The sequence below is a fragment of the Mobula birostris genome, chromosome 9 (assembly GCF_030028105.1).
Source record: "Mobula birostris isolate sMobBir1 chromosome 9, sMobBir1.hap1, whole genome shotgun sequence".
NCBI classification, from domain to species: domain Eukaryota; kingdom Metazoa; phylum Chordata; class Chondrichthyes; order Myliobatiformes; family Myliobatidae; genus Mobula; species Mobula birostris.
Window position 1 is genome coordinate 13,890,118 of NC_092378.1, and position 14,244 is coordinate 13,904,361.

Sequence of the window (14,244 nt, forward strand, 5' to 3'; positions counted from 1 at the left end):
ACGGTAATGAATGATGTGGATAAACCCTACCACTTCAGATTATGACAAGTTCTCAATACCCTCACCAACATGCAACTGGAAAGGAATAACACCAGTCATACAAAAGCAAGTTTGAATACTGAATAAATCATTGAAATACTTGATTTTCATAGTATTTATCAGCAAGGGTCCCAAAGATTATTGTGACACGTTGTATTCTCTACAGCACTGCTCAGGAGATTAAAAAAATCTGCTATGAGGGTCACCAGAGAGGATTTAATCAATACAAAGCTAATGGATGGGTTACTGCTCCTGGTCTTATATGTTGTGGATTCAGATGAACAGATATTTAGCAGACTACACAAATTCATCATTGGCCCCTTGACATTAAAAAAAAGTTTGCTAAACAATTAACGCTTTGCTTCAATATCCTCCAAGCTGTTACCACCAAGTACCTCCCTACTTTCCAAGGTGATGAAATAAGAACCAGTCTTCTATGGCTACATTTGATCCTGGGTTTGAACGCCAAATGATTTACTGTGTTCCAAAGTCAAATCAAATAGTCAAAACTAAAATAATGAAATTCCAGTACACCATGTGATTTATTTTGCCTTGCTATTTCTATCTTTATCAATTCTACCTGTGTAACCAATAGACATGTCAGCAGCTGTGTATTTTTCACATTTTGATTTTGACAGAACACTGCAGGTTTGTTGCATTTACATAGGTAACTTGAGACCTAAAACTTACACATGTAAATTGCACTTCTAGTGAAAATGTTGCTGAAGAAACTGCCAGAAAAGTTTGTTGAAAAATTGCAAATCAAATATTTTATGATGATTAGAACATAGAACAGTACAGCACAGTACAGGCCCTATGGCCCACAATGTTGTGCCAACCCTTAAACCCTGCCACCTTAAATTCCCCCCCCCCCACTTTAAATTCCTCCATATACCTGTCTAGTAGTCTCTTAAATTTCACTAGTGCATTTGCCTCCACCACTGACTCAGGCAGTGCATTCCATGCACCAACCACTCTGAGTAAAAAACCTTCCTCTAATATCCCCCTTGAACTTCCCACCCCTTACTTTAAAGCCATGTCCTCTTGTATTGAGCAGTGGTGCCCTGGGGAAGAGGCGCTGGCTATCCACTCTATCTATTCCTCTCAATATCTTGTATATTTCTCTTTTTAAATCTTTTTATTAATTATTATTGAAAATCAACAACAGAAAAAAATACATCAAAATAATCAAGATAACATATCCATATGTAGAGTAAAAGTTAAACTATCAACCAGGCTGAACAGTATATCACTAATAATCAAAAAACAAAGTATTAAAGCTTTTTTTTATGGAAAAAAGGAAAGAAAGGAAAAAAAGAACCCTTACTAACTAAACAGAGAAAACCTCTAATAACTAAAAAAAAAGGGGAAAAAAAACCATTTGGAGCATAAACCCGGAGCTATGCGCCATACAAGCTTCCATAAAAAAAAGACATCAAACCGCCAACCAAACCATATAAGCAAGCACCAGAGAAGGACCATCTGTATTAACTTAAGTCAAATGGTAATAATGGGCAAAAGAACCCCACCTTTTCTCGAAGTCAAATTTAGGATCAAAAGTTCGACTTCTAATTTTTTCCAAACTAAGACATAACTTCACCTGAGAGAACCATTGTATCAAAGTGGGAGCAGAGGCATCTTTCCATTTTAATAAAATAGCCCTTCTAGCCAATAATGTGACAAATGCAATTACATATTGGTCAGATATAGAAATACCGTGAATATGTTGAGAAATTATACCAAACAAAACTGTCAATTTATTAGGTTGTAAATTGATTTTTAAAGCTTTAGAGATTGTAGAAAAAATAGATTTCTAAAATTGTTTCAATACAGGACATGACCAAAACATATGTGTCAATGTAGCTACCTCAATTTTGCATCTATCACACTGACTATTTACATTAGGAAATATTCTAGACAATCTCTCCTTCGTCAAATAATAACGATGTACAATTTTAAATTGAATTAGAGAATGACTGGCACAAATTGAAGAAGAGTTAACCAGCTTCAAAATTTGCAACCGATTCTCTGTTATCAAGGTCATATTAAGCTCTCTTTCCCAATCTTGGTTAATCTTAAGAAAAGGATAATTATCCTGTTGTAATAGCAAATTATAAATTTTCCCAATAAAACCTTTCACTAAAGGGTTCATTTTTAAAATAATGTCTAACAGGTCAGAGTCTTGATATATGGAAAATTACTTAAATATTCTTGTAAGAAATGTCTGACCTGAAGATATTGCAAAAAATGTGAGTATGAGAGAGAGTATTTAGTTACTAATTTCTCAAAGGACATCAATCGACCTTCTTGAAACAAGTCCAGAAAGGAAAAAATTCCTTTATTCCTCCAAAGAGAAAAGGTAGGATCACTAATTGAAGGTTTAAATAAATAGTTTTGATAAATTAAACTAAAAAGGTTAAATTTTTTAAGATTAAATATCTTATATATTTCTATCATGTCTCCTCTCATCCTCTTTCTCTCCAAAGAGTAAAGCCCTAGCTCCCTTGATTCTTTTTGTTAAAACCACATAAATCATATAAATTAAAAGGCAAATCACAACTATTAGATGCCAATGCACAAGGGACAGCATGATAGTGTAGTGGTTAGCACAACACTTTACAGTACCAGTAACCTGGGTTCAATTTCCCCCACTGCCTGTAAGAAGTTTGTACGTCCTCCCCATGACCTCATAGGTTTCCTCCAGATGCTCTGGTTTCCTCCCACAGTCCAAAGACATACCGGTTGGTAGGCTAATATGTCATTATAAATTGTCCCGTGATTAGGCTAGGATTAAACTGGGGAGTTGCTGGGCAGTGCAGCTCGAAGGGCGAAAATAATAGTTAAATAAAATTACCAGCATTATTTTATGATGAATCAAACTTAGATACTTAAAACAGCCTTAATTAAACATCAAGAGTGAACTAACCTGATTCATTTACTTTGAAAGTTACAGTATTACTGAATTGATCTCCATTTCCCATTTTTGTAAAAGCTGATACACTGATGAAATATTCATGCAGTAATTCAAAGCTAGAGAGTCTTGCTTCCTGAAATGATCCTGATACATTCTTAAAACATAAAAGAAAATGGAGTGAGATTTTTAATATCATATTTTTTGTTGGTATTAGAATATTGTTCCCTAAAATGTGTTTTTATGTTGTGGACAAAATAATATTTTTTAAGAACTAAGCAAAAAAAATTGATTGGAATACATAAACAACAAATTATATTGTTAATTTATTACCTTCAAGGAACTGCATAATTTAGCAAGTATTATGGTATTTATTTTATTTAGATCAGGTATCTTCACATGTGTTGATATAGAATTTGTGTGGATACTATTTCTGTAAATGTTGTTATGTAGAACAGGGTACATAGAAACTTTCAAGAGTCTTTGATATCACTACTGCTTACCGCTATCTTTGAGAATGAAGTAAATATTTTATATAACTTGCACATACACTCTGTGACCACTTTATTAGATATACCTGCTTGTTAATGCACATATCAAGTCAGCCAATCGCATGGCAGCAACTCTACGCATAAAGCCAAGCAGACATTGGTCATGAGTTCAGTTGTTGTTCAGCCCAAATATCAGAATGGAGAAGAAATGTGATTTAAGTGACTTTGACAGTGAAATCATTGTTGATGCCAGACAGAATGTACTGTATCTCAGAAACTGATCTCCTGTGATTTACACATACAACAATCTCTCTGTGAGAATGGTACTTAATAAACATTCAGTGACCAGCATTCTGAGGGTGAAAAAACCTTGTTAATGAAAGAGTTCAGTGGAGAATGGCCAAACTGGTTCAAACTGGCAGGAAGGCGACAGCAATTCAAACAACCAAATGTTACTACAGTGGTGTACAGAGCATCTATGAATGCACAAGACGTCAGATCTGAAGTGGATAGGCTACAGCAGCAGAAGATTATTAGCTACGAAAGGTACCTAATAAAGTGGCCATTGAGTGTATATACAGTGGATTTCACTGAGCCAGTGCACCATCAGTTAATCAGGGCAGCCACTTATTTGGCAAAACGCTTAAAGAACAAAAACGAATCAAGAAAGTAGCTAGGATTCCTTTTGTTTATTTGGGACAATATGCCACTTAATTAGGACAGGAGACTGTTTCTGAACAGTTTGCAACTGGTGTCAGTTGTGCGGCTGTTGGACACGACACCATGCTTAGAGTGAACATCTTGAAATGCCGTTAGTTGCATGTTCTCGTGTATGTTAAGCATTTGGGCTGATGGACACCAATTCAAAAAGCAGTGATTTTTAAATATTTTGTTTTTTATTTGATTTTAAATACTGTATGAAGACTAGGAAAGTGACGAAGAATCTGAAGATGAGCTAATGACCTACACAGGATGTCAGGAAATGTATTGTTGGATTACAACTCTTCATCATGCAGAAAGGCAATGAAGGCAGCTCATTATCTGCACTAGGTGTCAGAGTTGATCTTTTTCATTTACAGTCAAAAGAACATGGCAGTATACACTTGATGAATTCCTCGGCCAATAACTATTAGGAACTAATACACAGATTTATAGTACTGTAATACTGGCAGTGTTCTAATTTCATCAGTCCTAATGAAGGGTCTCTGCCTGAAATGTTGACGGTTTACTCTTTTCCATAGATAGTGCCTGACCTGCTAAGTTCCACCAGCATTTTGTCTGTGTTGCTCAGTCTTCTGATTTGCTCTGTATTTCATTGTTACTTAGTTAAATGGTAGCTTGTCTTTTTTATACCTTTATAACTATTTCTATGAAAAATTGGCATAACAGCTTAATTGGGCAAAATGTAAAACAAATGTCAAAATGGCTGAGGAGATGCATCTAGTGTGGTAGCGTAGTGCATAGTGCTTGTCGCTCTCACTTTCAGTTTCCACCGCTGGCTAGCGGTCTTGCGAAAAGGAGAGCTCAATGTGTAAGTCTCTCCCTGCCAGTACATAGTCTTTCCAACAGTAAGGCTCATGTAGTGCCTCCTCGCTGGCAATACATGGAAACTGAACTCCTGTTGGACTCAGGCTGAACTACAGAGGACACGGAGGAGGTCTGGCCCCTGCATGTAGCATGCAGGCTCACTAGTGTGTGGACACACACTGGTGCTCGTGAACCAGATCCCCAGCTATGGGTAAATAACCCCACTGCCTTGTGGGCAGCCTCAGGAGAGACGAAGGTTACGGGAGTAAACCCAGACAGCAAATCTGGAGAAGAGCTCCTATGTCGGGCGGACGTCATTGAACATCCTTCCGGCAGCTCCTGCAGCCAAGCTGGTGCCAAACATATTGCTTTATGAGCTTTCCTTTGGACTACACTGGTGAGGCTGAGATGGCGATCTTGATGACTGGGCATCTCAGGATCGCCATACCTTCCACCCAGGCCTGTGATGACGATCATCATCGCCCATTGACCTTCGAGACAGACGGATGCCAACCAACCATATATACACATACACATACAAACTTTAAGTACCTTGAGTACTTTGACTGGTAAAATAGAATAAACAGAATACTCAAATCAAAACTAAAGCTTCAAGTGGTACCTTAAAATATATACTTCCATTTGTGTTGTCAATTATTTTAAAACCGTAGAGTTCCACGATACCATTTGGCATAGGACTAGGTTTCCAGCTAACCAAGACAGAATCTGCTGTATAATTTATTATCATCAGGTCTTGTGGAGGAGCTGATGGCACTGAAAAAAGTTTCAACCAGTCACAAAATTATGCACAGCCTGTTCATCTTAATTGGCTAATTACAATTTAATATAATATCTCAGTCACAATATGATATTGACTCCCAAAACATCTGAATTACAAACTTACCATCTTCCTCAGTGTGTACATCAATCAGTTCACTCGTCTGAATTTCATCCGTCAGGGAAGAGCAGGCTAACATCCACAGTTTATAGTGACTAAATTTGGTCAAATTGGCCAAAATTACTGACGCATTAACACTGTCACCATTAATAACCTGTTCAAAGTCTGTGATATTCTGAAAAGCAGAAATAAATATGTTATTGTTTGTTCCTTTTCAGACATTTAACACAACAAAAATACTGAAATAAGTTAAACATAGGCATTTCTATTATAATTTAACATATCATAATGTTATATTATATCTACATTTATATTTTAGGCCATAAGACCATAAGATATAGTAGCAGGATTATGCCATTTGGCCCATTGAATGGCAGTCTGCTGCACCATTCCATCATGGTTGATTTATTATCCCTCTCAACCCCTTTCTTCTGCATTCTCCCTGTGACCTTTGATACCCTTACTAATCAAAAATCTATCAATCTTTATCTTAAGTATACCCAATGATTTGGCCTCCACAGCCATTGGTGGCAATGAATTCCTCAGATTCACCACCCTCTGGCTAAAGAAATTCCACCTCATCTCTGTGGTAAAGGGATGTCCTTCTTCTCTGAGTCTGTGCCCTTTCAATCTTGACTCCCCCACTAGAGGAAACATCCGCTCCATATCTACTCTGTCTAGACCTTTCAATATTCAGTAGGATTCTATGAGATCCCCCCTCATTCTTCTAAAAACTGCAGTGAATGCAGGCCCAGAGCCATCAAACACTCCTCAAGCATTAAACCTTTCAGTCCTGGAATTATTCTCACAAACCTTCTCTGGACCCTTTCCAAAGCTAGCACATCCTTTCTTAGACAAAGTACCAAAAATTGCTCATAATACTCCAAGTGCGGTCTGACAAGTGCGGTCTTTTTCTGATGTTACTGTATACATTTAATCTTAGTATTTAAATCATAACTTTGAACCGCTGAAAACAGAAAGACAGTGCTGGAGGACAGATAAGAAGATTGGTTAAAGAATAGAATACACCAGTTAACTACTGAAGCAATAACCTGATGGTACACAGGCTAACAAAATTCCAGATGAGTTACTCTAGTCCAGAGGCTGATGTGAAGATTGCTACTCTCTCTATTAAAGCAGTAATTTAGATTCAGAAACTCACTCCCAGTTGATTACATTAGTAAGGCATCAGTTGAATTGGAGAAGATAACTTACAAATTAAAAATACATTGGAGGCAAGATTAAACAACTAAAGGATGGAAGAAATAAAGGTCATACAGTCCTTAAGCTGTTCTGAAACAATTGAAGATTAATTTGAAGTAGGCCTGGATTGTTTACTATATCTACAGTCCAATCAATGCCGAGGAGCAATCAAAATTACATTCCAGAAGTTCCATTCTCTAGCTTTATATTCTTGCACACTGTGAAATAGAATTTATATCAAAATATCTACTTATAATACTGTATTCGATTAGAACACGATCTCTGATATTATATATGCAGACAGGCAACCGGGCATGGACAGTATTCTCAACTGACTTCGAGCACCCACCTATTCATCTGCACAAAATTCCACTAGGTAGCCAAGGTTTGCAAATTACACAGATTTCATACATGGAAACAGGTCTGATGTGAAGGTTTGAGACTTACTTTGGAGTCATTTAAAGAGCTTGCACCTGCCTGCTTTAATTGTTTGGTATTTAATAATCATGCCAACTCACTTCTCCTTCCCAAAGTTCCCATAGCCCTTTGTATGTTCATCTCCCAGATCACAATGGTCAGCACCATCTACCTATTTTTCCACAATCTTTACCTAATCTGCTCGACTATTAATATCCCAATAACCATCCCTGCCAAACCATGTCTATCCAAGTTAGTGTGTGGTCTGCAAGAATTCTAGGATATTATCTCCAGCAAGATGACTGAGGGCCTGTACAAGATCATAAACATGAATTGTTAAAGTATTTTTAGCAATAATTTTATAATCTTACTTCAAATGTCATTGATATTCACAAAAATTATTTTCAGTCGCATGGCTGGCTTATACCTAACTCCTTATTAGGTAGTTGACTGATGCCCCCTTGCTGAAGCCAAGCACATCATGACCACCATATCACCCCTAGATTCTACCTCTGACACTGTCACTGTTAAATGTCTGGAGGGCTGCCCCCAGTTCTCCATCCTGCACTCATGTTTTATGCTTTTTTCTCATGTACGGAGCAAAATAAGAGTCCCAAGAAGTGAAAGTATTTTGAATGAATGCACAAAGAACAGTTAAGTTAATCTTTTTCATCTACTTTTTGCTGGAATCAGTAAATTCAGCACCATTCTGTTTCTGTTAATCTCAAAGCAAGTATTCAGTAATGCCTACTGTAGTTCATTAGGGAAATTTTCCCTTCAGTGCAGGGCAGTATCACCATATATAAAAGGGCTTCCACATCATTACCCCAATGTTTTCCATTCTATCCTTAATCTGCTGTATCCCTATAAATATCAGAGATCAGGTCAACTCATTCAGATCGTTGTCCCTTTAGGTGAATTTAAAAGCTCTTACAAGTGTCTTGCATTTACCTCCGCCTTTCCTGCATGAAACCAGACTCCCTTTACCACTACCCTGCTCTCATTACACTGGGATTTATAAAGCCAGCCTATTGTTATCAGTTTATTTCATATTCATAAAAACATAGAAAACCTACAGCACAATACAGGCCCTTCGGCCCACAAAGCTGTGCTGAACATGTCCTTACCTTAGAAATTACCTAGGGTTACCCATAGCCCTCTATTTTTCTGAGCTCCATGTACCTGTCCAGGAGTCTCTTAAAAGACCCTATCGTATCCGCCTCCACCACCGTTGCCCGCAGCCCATTCCACGCATTCACCACTCTCTGCATAAAAAGCATACCACTGACATCTCTGTACCTACTTCCAAGCACTTTAAAACTGTGTCCTCTCGTGCTAGCCATTTCAGCCCTGGGAAAAAGCCTCTGACTACCCACACGATCAATGCCTCTCATCATCTTATACACGTCTATCAGGTCACCTCTCATCCTCCGTCGCTCCAAGGAAAAAAGGCCGAGTTCACTAAACCTATTCTCATAAGGCATGCTCCCCAATCCAGGCAACATCCTTGTAAATCTCCTCTGCACCCTTTCTATGGTCGCCACATCCTTCCTGTAGTGAGGCGATCAGAACTGAGCACAGTACTCCAAGTGGGGTCTGACCAGAGTCCTATATAGCTGCAACATTACCTCTCGGCTGTTAAACACAATCCCACGATTGATGAAGGCCAATGCACCGTATGTTTTCTTAATTACAGAGACAACCTGCGCAGCTGCTTTGAGCGTCCTATGGACTCGGACCCCAAGATCCCTCCAGTCCTCCACACTGCCAAGAGTCTTACCACTAATACTATATTCTGCCATCATATTTGACCTACCAAAATGAACCACTTCACACTTATCTGGGTTGAACTCCATCTGCCACTTCTCAGCCCAGTTTTGCATCCTATCAATGTCCCACAGTAACCCCTGACAGCCCTCCACACTATCCACAACACCCCCAACCTTTGTGTCATCAGCAAATTTACTAACCCATCCCTCCTCTTCCTCATCCAGGTCATTTATAAAAATCACGAAGAGTAGGGGTCCCAGAACAGATCCCTGAGGCACACCACTGGTCACCGACCTCTATGCAGAATATGACCCGTCTACAACCAGTCTTTGCCTTCTGTGGGCAAGCCAGTTCTGGATCCACAAAGCAATGTCCCCTTGGATTCCATGCCTCCTTACGTTCTCTTTAAGCCTTGCATGGGGTACCTTGTCAAATGCCTATTCATTAAAAAATAATCAAACATGTTTACAGCTAAAGCCAGAAAATGCCATACCTGTGTAAAATAACCTGAAATATTTCTGTAGTGAACAACGTAGGACTGAATACTTCCAGCTGGTTTAAATGGATGATTCCAAAAGACCTGAATGGAGGTGGAACTTCTGTTGACATAGGAGACAGTGCCCATAGGGTTTGCTGCAGAAAAAGGTTTGTATTAGATCTATAATTTCCTTTGAACTTAATCCTTTGAAAACCGGGCAAGATTCCATCTGAAATACTAAGGGTAATTCCCAACATTGCAATGCAGAATCAGTCTGATAGTGCTCTCATAGACATCCACAAGGGACAATATTTTCTCTGTTAAATCATAGAAATCGACAATACATTACAGGCCCTTCAGCCCACAATGTTATGCTAACTGTGTAACCTCCTCTGGAAACTGCCTAGAATTACCCTACCAAATAGCCCTCTATTTTTCTAAGCTCCGTGTACCTATCCAAGAGTCTCTTAAAGGACACTATTGTATCTATCTCTACCACTGTTGCTGGCAGTGCACTTCACACACCCACCACTCTCTGTGTAAAAAACTTACCACTGACATCCCCCTTGTACCTACTTCCAAGCACCTTAAAACTATGCCCCTCCCCCCACCCCATATTAGCCATTTCAGCCCTGGAAAAATGCGTCTGGCTATCCACACGATCAATGTCTCTCATCATCTTAAGCACCTCTGTCAGGTCGCCTCTCATCCTCCATCGCTCCAAGAAAAAAAGCCAAGTTCACTCAATCTATTCTCATAAGGCATGCTCTCCAATCGAGGCAACATCCTTGTAAATCTCCTCTGCACTCTCTCTATAGTATCCACATCCTTCTTTTAGTGAGGTGACCAAAACTGAACACAGTACTCCAAGTGGGGTCTAACTAAGTTCTTATATAGCTTTAACATTACCTCACGGCTCTTGAACTCAATCCCAAGGTTGATGAATGCCAACACACCATAGGCCTTCTTAAGAACACTGTCAACCTGCACAGCAGCTTTGAGTGTCCAATGGACACGGACCCCAAGATCTCACTGATTCTCCACACCGCTAAGAGTTTTGCCTTTAATATTATATTCTGTCTTCAAATTTGACCTACCAAAATGAACCACCTTACAATTATCTGGGTTGAACTCCATATGATACTTCTCAGTCCAGTTTTGCATCCTCTCAATGTCCCGCTGTACCCTGTGACAACCCTCCAGACTATCCACAACATCCCCAACATTTGTGTCATCAGCAAACTTACTAACCCACCCTTCTACTTCCTCATCCAGGTCATTTATAAAACTCACAAAGAGGAGGGATCCCAGAACAGATCCTTGCAAAACACCACTGATTACCATCCTCCATACAGAATACAAACCATCTACAACCACCCTTTGCCTTCTGTGGGCAAGCCAATTCTGGATCTACAAAGCAAAGCCTGCCTTGATCCCATGCTTCATTACTTTTTCAATGAGCCTGGCATGGGGAACCTTATCAAATGCCTTACTGAAATCCATACACACTATATCTACCGCTCTACTTTCATCAATGATTTTTGTTACCTTCCCAAAGAATTCAATTAGGCTCATAAGGCACAACCTTCCCTTGACAAAGTCATGCTGACTATCCCTAATCAAATTATATCTCTCCAAATATTCATAAATCCTGCCTTTCAGGATCTTCTCCAACAACTTGTCCACCACTGAAGCAAGACTCACTGGTCTATAATTCCCTGGGTTACCTCTACTCCCTTTCTTGAACAAGGCAACAACACTTGCAAACTTCCAATCCTCTGGTACTTCTCTTGTCCTTATTGGTGATGCAAAGGTCATCACCAGAGGCTCAGCAATTTCTTCCCTCACTTCCCACAGTAGTCTGGGGTATATCTCATCTGGTCCCAGAGACTTACCTAAATTAATATCTTTCAACAGCTCCAGCATTTTCTCTTTCTTAATGTCTATACACTCAAGCATTTTAGTCCACTGTAAGTCATCTCCACATTTCCAAGGTCCGTTTCCCTAGTGAATACTGAAGTATTCAGTAAGAACCTCCTCCGACTCCATGCACGTTTTCACTATCACACCTGACTGATCCTGTTCTGACACAGCTCATCTTCTTGCTCTTCACATACTTGTAGAATGCCTTGGTGTTTTCCTTAATCCTGCTCACCAAGGCCTTCTCAAGGCCCCTTCTAGCTCTCCTAATTTCATTCTTGAGCTCCTTCCTGAACCCTTGTAATTTTCTAGAGCTCTAACAGTACCTATTTTCTTGAAATTTTTGTAAGCTTTTCTTTTCTCCCTTAACTAGATTTGGTTCTTTTACCCTACCAGCCTTTCCCTGCCTCAATGGAACATACCTAAGCAGAACACCATGCAATGCTACATTTATGCTGTGCTTTTCCCTGAGAACATCCGCTCCCAATTTATGTACCCAAGTTCCTGCCTAATAGCATCATATTTCTCCCTACCCTAACTAAATGTTTCCCCATATTGTCTGCTCCTATCCCTCTCCAGTGCTATGGTAAAAGAGATAGATTTAGTGTACAAGATTTAATGGATATTTGATATCCATAATTGAATGTACAAAGAGAATGTATTGTTTTATTTATGTACCATACACATCAATAATATAATTTTTAAAAGATAATTGTATAAGAAATATGATTGCATGAGCCCTCGTTTGTTCTACTGTTAGCAAAAAATCATGCTTGACCTTCTACTCAACACCACTACCTGCCTGGTCTCCATTTTACAGTTCACCTGGATTACAAGAATCCTTTGATTTAGCCTCGACTCTACTAATCCACTACAGTCCTCTGGAACAAATAATCTAATTGATTCACAAACGTGCATGTGAAGGAATTCCTTTTGACTTCAGTCGCCTGTTACTCAAATGCTTTAAGAGTCAGGAAGGATACTTACAACTTTCAGAAGTTCGAAAAGTGATGTTGTTACTTTTCATTCCACCATCACCAAACTTAGTACTTGCAGTTACAAAAGCATGATATTCAGCATTACTCAAGTCCTTCAGCAATACAGAAGTTCCTGTCTCATTTACAATGAGTTGTGTTGTTGTATTCCTTTAACAAGAAAAGGCACAGAAGTGAAAGCAATTACATTATTCCAGATCATAAGATCACAGGAATCAGAATCGGGTTTAATATCACCAGAGTGTGTTGTAAAATTTGCTAACTTTGCAACAGCAGTACAATGAAATACACAATAATAGAGAAAAACAGGAATTACAGAAATTTGATGGCAGAGGGGAAGAAGCTGTTCCTGAATCGTTGCGTGTGCCTTCAGGCTTCTGTACCTCCTACCTGATGGTAGCAAGGAGAAGAGGGTATGTCCCAGGTGATGGATGCCACCTTTTTCAGGCACAGCTCCTTGAAGATGTCCCGTATACTACAGAGGCTGGTACTCATGATAGAGTTGACTAATTTTACAACTCTCTGCACTTCCCTTCGATCTTGTGCACTAGCCCCCGCCCCCATCCCCCACCAATACCAGACAGAGATGCTGCCAGTCCGAATGCTCTCCACAGTACTTCTGTAGAGCTTGGGGGCAGAAAGCTCACCTTAATGTTTCCATTCACTAATAGGCTTTCAGCTATAGAATCCAATTATTTCTGATATAATTCTGTTATTTTTTCTCACACTACCCTCAAAAGTCTAATCCAAGAACAATTTATCTGGTATTATTTTATAGATAGTAGGGATAAGCTCCCAATGGTGTGCACCTCAAATAGTCTCTACAACCAAGTCCAGCTCTTGGCATTCACGTGTGACTTCTCTACTTAGCCCAGTGGAACCATTTCTACTGACAGGAGATGGAGCCAAGGCAGGTGACTGGTGCCTTAATCCCAGTCACTTTGGGCAGATGGGGTTTGTTAACTATGTCGGCAGTTCATCTAGGAGAGGGAAGACTCTGATCTCAAACCTCCACTGCCTTGCAGCTAAACCCATTCATGGGGAAGGCTTTGGGAGTAAACCCTGAGGAAAAACTCTTGAGCTGGAGTCCCTAAGGCAGTCCTACGTTGAGTTCAATGCTGAGTGGCAACTCCTGCGATGCCACTGGTGCTAAACTGCATTGGTCTTTGCTGTTCCTTTGGATTCATCAGCTGCATGGGGAGGAGAAGACTGCTACATGGGCAACAGCTTGCTCTCCATATTGTACTGCCAAGGCTTTCATACTGGCTTGCATATCACGTAGACAGCTGGCATGCCACATCCGTGGTTGACTTCAACCAACGGAGAGCCACAAAAAAATTTTAATGAGGCAACTGATACAGACTTTAGGAATGTGGGACGTTTAATGTTGGAAATGGCATAAAATAATAGAAGGAATATATTAAGAGGTTCAATATCTTTAAAAGTTCTTAAAGCACCTAGCTCTGATTAAATATACCCAGATTCTTATAAGAAGAAAAGTGAGGAGTGGGAAGAAATAAGTGGCAAATGGGGGGTGGGTGGGTAAGTGAAGTGGTAAAAAAATTACTGTTTTTCTAATCCTGTTTTGACAGCAA

General features: G+C 39.4%; 1 protein-coding gene across 8 annotated transcripts in view; it reads right to left on the reverse strand.

Moving 5' to 3' along the window:
* Positions 1-14,244, reverse strand: part of ptprq (protein tyrosine phosphatase receptor type Q) — a 188,752-nt gene that overhangs the window by 65,226 nt on the left and 109,282 nt on the right. For all 8 annotated transcript variants that reach the window (XM_072267504.1, XM_072267510.1, XM_072267508.1 and 5 more), the window contains 5 exons: positions 12,642-12,799; positions 9,750-9,889; positions 5,873-6,041; positions 5,591-5,742; positions 2,966-3,107 (listed from right to left, as the gene is read on the reverse strand). In XM_072267504.1, the coding sequence (XP_072123605.1) occupies positions 2,966-3,107; positions 5,591-5,742; positions 5,873-6,041; positions 9,750-9,889; positions 12,642-12,799 (761 nt within the window). The remainder of the gene's footprint in view (positions 1-2,965; positions 3,108-5,590; positions 5,743-5,872; positions 6,042-9,749; positions 9,890-12,641; positions 12,800-14,244) is intronic.